Genomic DNA, 8,286 nt, shown 5'->3' on the forward strand with positions numbered 1-8,286 from the left:
CTGCCTAGGGCTCACCTAAAGGCCCCACTGTGCCCTGGCTAAGACCAGTCATTTCACTGGGACAAAGGGAGTGGACCCAGCTCCTCCACGACAAGTGGTCAAGGCTCTGGCTGAACAGTGCTCTCACGTGGGTACACAGCACGTGCCAGTGCCACCAGGAAAGACCCTGAGTGCCAGCCGCCAGAACTCCTGCACTGGATTAGAATGTCCAGATGTTTCAGATAATTTGAGATGTCAGATATGGTTCACGGTTGTGTTCAGGACACACTCTTGAAGATGTTAAAACAAAAACAAAAATAACTACCTAGAGAGAATGTCCATGTTCTAAAAGACAAAACATTTTATCTGGGTGAAGGGATGACATAACACAGGAACAACAATAAAAATAATTTCCTTGAATATATTCAAGTGAAAGGCAAGGTGTTTTCCTACATAAAACATTACAATTTTCCACTGCTCCAAAGGAATCCAATAAATAATTTTTACAGTGAAAGGACCTGGATCACAACTGGAAGTGACACCTGGTTCCCAACAAACACAAGTCACAGGTCCCCGTGCAGGCGCCAGAGTCAAGTCAGCCAAGACTGCGCCACCATGAGCTCGGCCTGTGGCTTCATCTTCTCGAACGGGACGGGCTGCAGGCTCCACGCTGCTTTCCAGAAGAGTTCCATCTGGTAGGCCCGGCCGGTGAGCAAAGCCAAAGATTACAACACAAGACGTGGCTGAAGCCAAGGTTTCCTCACGCCGCCTTCGTGTTCTTGCCGTGGCCTGGCCCGAGTGCTGAAGTCCGCACCAGGACAAGTTGTGCGGCGGGGCCTCCCCTCCGACGCAGAGCAAGTGGGCGGCATCGTCATGCGGGGAAGAGCTCGGGTGGGCTCTCCCCATAGCAGTACTTGGCTATGGGATCCCTGTAGGTGTTCTCGTGCTGCACACTCTGTTGGCAAAAGGAAATGAGAGCGCGGTGAGAGCAAGCAGGCTCACACCTCCCTCTCCAAAGAGCGAGAGTCGGGCAGAACTGTCAGGCTCGCTGCTGGAGGCTGGCCAAGTCCATCTCCCAGTGTCACTCAAGGCTCCAAGGCACTTTCTAGAACAAAGAAAAATGCTCAACATGGAATGCCAACAAAGAGCATGGCAACGGATGTAACACCACTGAGTGACTGTTTCTTTTTATGGACACCAGTGAGGTTTTTTTTTAACAACTTAGCTGTGATCTGGTGACTCCATACAACTCCTTTTTCTCAAATTACTTGACAGAGATTAAGATCCGCCGGGTATTTTGTACCTGATCCTATGCTTCGAAGATATTCAGTTCCTGGTAAGGAACCCTGCAGAGACATTAAGGAGATGCACTTCCGATTGCTTTCATAAAGTTTATGTACCTAAAAATTTGGTGCACGAGCCAAATCCCACAATACCATGCAAGTCTCATTTGGCTAAGCAAATTGGAAGTGTTGATTTAAAGCAGACAATCACTCCCAGTGGCTAATTTTTCAGCAATTTGTTTTCATACAAGCAACTTGGGCTCTTGGCTAGTCTAGAATTCATTAATTAGCCCAAGACTAATGCTATACAACTAAACTGTAAGTATTAGTCCAATTTAATAGATGTACAGCCAAATCGTCTCTTTCTTGGGATACCATTACCAAAACAAATTAAATGACAATTGGGAAACCTCTTTTTACAATAAAAAGACCAAGTCAGAAAGGAGCACAGTCTCACTGAAGATTGAAAATAATTTGGGAGTTTTACCAGTTAAAAGAAGAAAATGCCTCGCCTTCTAGCACTTCTCAGAATGAGAATGAATCTGAATCAAAATGAGTCCTGCGTTCAGCCTTCCTCGCTATTTCCTTTAAAGCCCATTCAAGTGGAAAGCTCTTCGAGCAAAACAAGACCATCAGGAATTTCTTAATGTTTTCAAATGCTCGTTATAATCCCTGAAACATTTACCCAGTGATACTGAATGCTCTCGGGACAAGCCAGAGACATAAAAAGGGGGCATAAAATCAAAAGGTGGACTACAGAAATCCAGCAAAGGGTCCAGGCGCTCCAGAGAATGACAAATGGGTTCATTATCGCAGACGGAGCCAGTACAATCTTGGAGACACTATGAATAGAAGCCAGAAGACATGTGCTTGTATAATAAACACATCTGGTGAGTTTACAAAGAGCTACAACTGCCCGATCACCGTAGCTGAGAGCCGAGGATAGTCGTGAAAGGGCCTCAGACTTTCAGACGCTTTCAGCAGCAGGTGCAATAATATTTAATACCCAGACAGTAAAGCATTGAATAACAGTGTGCTAATATGTACTGAGGGCCTGGCAACCTCCAGATTTATTCATGGATTTTTAAACATTCATCTGCCCCATCCTCTTGAATCCTAAAATAAACCACAACTCCATCCCAGAACAAATTGCTACTTACTCTAAACAAGTGGTTACTGGAAAGCCTTAGTCAAACTTCAAAGACAGGGAGGAGGGTGTCTCGTAGGAACTGGAGTATTAGGACCCACCCAGACTTATACATGATATCAAGTGCAAATGTGCCAAGCAGATAGGAGAGATGCAAGATGATTAGAACTTGATGTAATATAAACGCTGTACTTCCCCTGACTTGTGTAAATCTCATGTTGACATTCCAAATACCATCATTACACTGAAGCATGGCAGGGCTTCATGTGAGTCTCTCCTCCACTGTCGTCCTTCCGTGAGGACCTGGTCTAATTTCTAGTTTTCTTCTAGCCCCTGACTGCTCAGCCACCATCCTCTGCGAGAGACATCATAGCTTCTGACCTGAGAAGAGGTCCTGCATTTGGCCAGGCACAACTCAAAGTGATCTTCCACTGCCATGAAGAGGTTCTGGAATGCCACAGCTGCCCGGCTAAGGAAGCGCTCCAGGAGAAGTTGCTATGGAAACAAAAGTTATGCCTGTAATAAATTACCTAAGCCAGTACAAGGTGACCTTGGCCAGCTCTCCTAAACTAGGAGAATGCGATATGGGGGAGGGGAGAGGGAAAGAGCGAGTGGGAAGGGGGAGCCTGTGCATGCAGACGCAACACACACACATGCGGGTGCGCAGTATCTTATTCATCAGATTATCTGATTAGCAATACAATGGTCCACTTTGCAAAAGAACCACTCAAGCAACTGTGAACCACCTCCTTTCCTTGTAGACAAAGGCTATTGTGCAGCAGCAATTTCTGACAGCTACCGAGTTCTTTTCTGAGTTCTATTTTCGAAAGAGCCTCACGGATCAAAAAAAAAAAGGCAGATGCAGAGAGGAGCAGGTCTCCATACCTTGTTGGGCTGCAGGCAGCAGGAGACACAATGCTCGTAGGCGCTGCAGCAGCCATTGGGCCAGCAGTCGTCGCAGCAGTACTGCTTTGTGCTAGGGACGTTGACGTTACAGCAGCCATTCACCAGCAAATCCTTTCTCTCGCAAACATATCCTGAAAGTCAGAGACTAACATTAGCACAAGGTCAGCAGTCCCTGCACCTACCACGAAGTGGCAATGAGCGCACTGCACATGAAGAGCACGGAGAGAGTCTGGATCTGGGGCACCCTAAGCCTTAAAGAGCCTGGAGTGGACATAATGTGATCAGGGCCGGCTTCTTCCACCAGTAGTTTACAGGAAACAGGGATTCGTGTCATAACCAGGCTACACAGCATAACTGACACACAACCACCAGTCACCTGCCAGCAATGCTTGGTTTTATCACTGCCGAGCCACGCTGACGTTTTCCTAGTCTAACCTATCTATGCAAGTCAATCTTCCACCTGTGCCTGAAGAAAAATGAACAAAAGTCGGAAAACAGGAAAAACCAAGTCATTCATTCACAAAAGTAAGATCCTTCTAGATTTAACAAACCACTCTTCACAGATATATCTTTTAAATGCTTGCCACTTATTTTGTAATTTAGAGGATGCAAAAAACAGCAAGTCTCACCCAACCTTTATAAACAGAGGCTGCCTGTACATGTCCGTGCCAGGGACTCAGTCACCCTTTGCCTTCAGCACTGTGGTTCTCGGATACTTGTGCCCTACCTTCTCACAATCCCCCATTTACAACATACCCCTTCCAGGCAGTCAACTCACGCCCAGCTTAGGAAAGACTCTCCTTACTAAAGCTCAGCTACTGTTTAGAACTGCCAAGCAGACATTTCTCTACATCCTTCAGGGAGTGGAACAGAGAAATGTGAGGATAAGCCCCTGAGGTCCACCATTCAGCCCTTGGGAGACTGCAGGTGCCCAGCGAATTTCCAGGTGTGTTCTGGTCCCAGGTGAGGAGCAGCTGCGCCCAGCACTGCTCTGCTCCAAACGCTCAGCCTCCCCCCAATCCTCAGAGAACAAGAAACCACTTTAGAAAACAAAGTCTCTGCAAAAGCAGGCGGGAACCAAATAATGATGACAAAGAAACAAAAAGACTCGCCAAAGACTTGGGCAACTGAGGCCTGGGTAAGACAGAGCCCAGATGCCTGGGACCCGGCGACTCTGCTGAACTGTGTTCTCCTCAAGAGAAGATGAGTCGAATGTCTTAGTAAATGTTTCCTGGGATTCTTCCTAACTATTCCTACTCAATTTCTTTACAGGGATTGTCAACAAACAAAAAAATCCAAATAAGTCAGTATTTGTCTCAGAATTCTGCTCAAAATGGTAAATACACAGCAACTCTATCACCTCAAAAAGGCACAGAGGTGTAAAACACTAAGTGACCTAAGCTCCACTTGTTGAAATCATCTTTCTGTCCTTTTCTTTTTCATGTTGAAAGTGTCAGCACCTCGGGACCTCTTTTCTTCCCTAGTGCCAACTTCCAGTCTTTCTAACTCCTAGTGAGAGCAAGCTCATCAAGATCTCTCATTTTGGGCTCGGTGGCTCAACCTGTAATCCTGCGCCTTTGGGAGGCTGAGGTGAGTGGATTGCCTGAGCCCGCGGGTTCGAGACCTGCCTGGGGCAGCGAGACCTCATCTCTACAATAAATCAAAAAATCAGCCGGGCGTGGTAGCGCATGGTAATTCCACTACTTGGAAGGCTGAGGCGGAAGGATCGCAGGAGCCCAGTAGGGCGAGGCTGCGGTGGCTTGGAGTGGCCACTGCACTCCAGTCTGGGCAACAGAGTGGCCGGGAGTGGCCACTGCACTCCAATCTGGGCAACAGAGTGAGACTCCAACTCAAAAAAAAAGATCTCTCATTTTGCATCATAAAATCTTCTCATTTGAATGTTTTCTCCAACAAGGAGTTCTATAAGATCACAACCTTAAAATGTGTTCTATTGCCTGGAAAACTAACTTCTAACCTTTGAAAAGCTTGTAATTGGCCGGGCTTGGTGGCTCAGCCTGTAATCCTGTATTTTGGGAGGCTGGTGAGTGGATTGCCTGAGCCTGCGGGTTCGAGACCCACCTGGGCAACTTGGCGAGACCTCATCTCTACAATAAATCAAAAATTAGCTGGGCGTGGTAGTGCGCGCCCGTAGTTCCAGCTACTTGGAAGGCTGAGGCGGAAGGATCGCCAGAGCCCAGCAGGTCGAGGCTGCGGTGGCTGGGAGCGGCCACTGCACTCCAGTCTGGGCGACTGAGTGAGAAAAAAAAGAAAAGTTTGTAATTGTAACAAGTAGTCTTAACTAATGTGTTACCCTGGCAATATTCTAGGTGGCATCTGCTTGCTAAAAGGTATAAATTCTTACGAGTTTTTTTTTTTCTCCTTGAGTTGGAGTCTCACTCTGTCTCATGTTTTGAGACTTGCTGAAATAGGGTAAAATTTACTCTTGCAAACGGACAAACCCAAAACCATGTCATTTGCAAACCACTAGTTGAAAAAGAAAAACCGCCTGGCTCGGTGGCTCAGCCTGTAATCCTGCGCCTTTGGGAGGCTGAAGTGAGTGGATTGCCTGAGCCGGTGGGTTTGAGACCCGCCTGGGCAACTTGGCGAGACCTCATCTCTACAATAAATCAAAATGAGCTGGGCATGGTAGTGCACGCCTCTAATTCCAGCTACTTGGAAGGATGACCTGGAAGGATCTCCAGAGCCCAGCAGGTCGAGGCTGCGGTGGCCGGGAGCAGCCACTGCACTCCAGTCTGGGTGACAGAGTGAGACTCCAACTCAATAAAAAAGAAAAAGAAAACCAATCAAGGAACTTTGAATATTGTCTGGATATTCGATATTAAGGAGACATTGTTACTTGTTACTTTTTTTTGACATGATGACAGTGCTGTGTTTATGGCTTATAACATCTTTGGCAACATTGCAGCCAGTTCCTTAACCCCTTGGAGCCTAAGTCTTCACCTCTAAAATGAGGACAGTGGTATCTAATTCATAGGACTGTTGCAAAACTCAGATGAGATACTTCAGGAATGCCTTTAGCCCAGTCCCCAGCACATAGCAAGAGCTCAGTGAGTGTAGGCTATGCGTTAGCAGGAGTCTCTTGGGGAAGACTGAGCAGCTTCAAGTGTACAAGCTCTAGCAGTCGTCTAGGTTAACTGTCTCACCCGGGCAGGGATCTCCTTTCTGACAACTTCAAAGGAAGTCAGAAAACCTTATCAAACAGACTTGTGTTCTCCCTGTAAAAGTAACACATTTTGAATGTGTTTATAATTCATGTGAAGTTATCTGGTCAGTCAGACAACAAGCACATTTCCTGAGTGTCAACACTATGTGGATTTCACTCAGATTACCAAGGAGGGAAACTGAGCTCTTATCCTATAGAGTTCACCATCAAGATGAGAAAAAAAGACTAGCAAAATCAGAAAATTCTGACTGGTGGCCTAGGGACTAATGCATGACATAATGCTAACACCATAAGTTGCAGGCACCAGGAACTTAGAAGAGGAAAGAGTTATCATACCAAGCTTCTCTGATGTTGAAGGCAATCCTGAGTGATGAGTAGGGTACAAAGTACAAAAGAGATGTGAGAAACGCTGGAAATGAGCCAGGGAAAATGCACTGTCGCAGAATCCCTATCACAATAAAAACCCTATGAATGGCCCTGCCAGTGTCTCATCTCCTGACGGCCAGGAGGAAGGAAGGGGTCTTACCTAGCTCATCCGTGATGAGGTGCTTCCCCTGAATGGAGTTACGGCACTGATTGCTTGGCCGACTGCTATTGCCCAAGTTGAACTGCACTTTCCACGGAATGGGCTGATCATGGTCTTGAACCTGGAGGAGATTCCTGTCTCTCACTGCCCTCTCCTCCTACAAAGAGATTATAAATGAGAAGGTTACAGTGTCTTTTCTTGCAATTTTACCAATTTTCACAGAAATTATAACAAGAGGACAGAAATACTATAAAAGGCCTGCACTATAGGAATCTTCACTCTCCTGGTATAAGCAAAGTCAGAGCCAAAGTCATGATGTTAACCTGCAGGAAGAAATACTAAGCCAGGGCTGTGCTTCAAAGCTGGCATACTTAGCGTGCATGGCCCTGGAAGTTATACATGTTATAATGTACACAGAAGTGTTAATTGTATGAAGTCACTAGGAGGGGAAAGCTTTGAACTTTTCTGATGGCAAAACATTTAAAATATTTTTTATATTAAAACAAGTATATTGTGGAATAGAATGTAAAATTTGAATACACTTTTAAAAGAGAAAAGGAAATTTTGAAACTTTTGTGAAACTGTCATCTGAGACATCTAAAGCATGAAATCCCTTTCACTGGCAATTACAGGTACTATAGGAAGATGTTTGAGAAAGCTGAATTAGGAAGCTGATTTTAGGGGCTAGATGGAGCATGCATATTGCTTGTTTCTTCTGTAAGGAAGGCTGAGTATGGCTGGGCGTGGTGGCTCACGCCTATAATCCCAGCACTTTGGGAGACCCAGGTGAAAGGATTGCCTGAGTCCACGGGTTCGAGACCAGTCTGGGCAACTTGGCAAGACCTCACCTCTACAGTAAACAAAAAATTAGCTGGGTGTAGTGGTGTATGCCCGTAGTCCTGGAAGGCTGAGGCGGAAGGATCACTGGAGCCCAGCAGGTCGAGGCTGCGGTGGCTGTGAGCAGTGTGCCACTGTACTCCAGCCTGGGCGACAGAGTGAGAGACTCCAGCTCAAAAAAAAGGAAGGTGGAGCATGTAACCCTCACAATTCTCTTATAGAACACAGACTGGCCAGCAGCCCTTTCTGGACAGGTAAGAGCGTAGACCATTTCTCCTGGCCTCGAAGCTGGGGTGTGGGGAGAGGGGTGAGAGACAGCAGCTCTCAAAACGGTCTTTTCTACATTGTTAAAAAAGTAAAGAGGAGTCGGGCTGGGGGCTCAGCCTGTAATCCCGCGCCTTTGGGAGGCTGAGGTGAGTGGCTT

The 8,286-nt window shown here is 46.4% G+C and overlaps 1 protein-coding gene across 1 annotated transcript in view; it reads right to left on the minus strand.

The window, feature by feature from the left end:
* Window positions 1-316: 316 nt before the first annotated feature.
* Window positions 317-8,286, minus strand: part of CUNH12orf49 (chromosome unknown C12orf49 homolog) — a 20,568-nt gene continuing 12,598 nt past the window's right edge. Inside the window, exons 2-5 of the mRNA XM_008052990.1 lie at window positions 7,026-7,182; window positions 3,295-3,446; window positions 2,791-2,904; window positions 317-934 (exon numbers count right to left, since the gene is read on the minus strand). Of these exons, the coding sequence (XP_008051181.1) occupies window positions 851-934; window positions 2,791-2,904; window positions 3,295-3,446; window positions 7,026-7,182 (507 nt within the window). The 3' untranslated portion in view covers window positions 317-850. The remainder of the gene's footprint in view (window positions 935-2,790; window positions 2,905-3,294; window positions 3,447-7,025; window positions 7,183-8,286) is intronic.

The sequence above is a fragment of the Carlito syrichta genome, unplaced genomic scaffold (genome assembly GCF_000164805.1).
Source record: "Carlito syrichta isolate Samal-C Ts95f unplaced genomic scaffold, Tarsius_syrichta-2.0.1 Scaffold287762, whole genome shotgun sequence".
Lineage (NCBI taxonomy): Eukaryota > Metazoa > Chordata > Mammalia > Primates > Tarsiidae > Carlito > Carlito syrichta.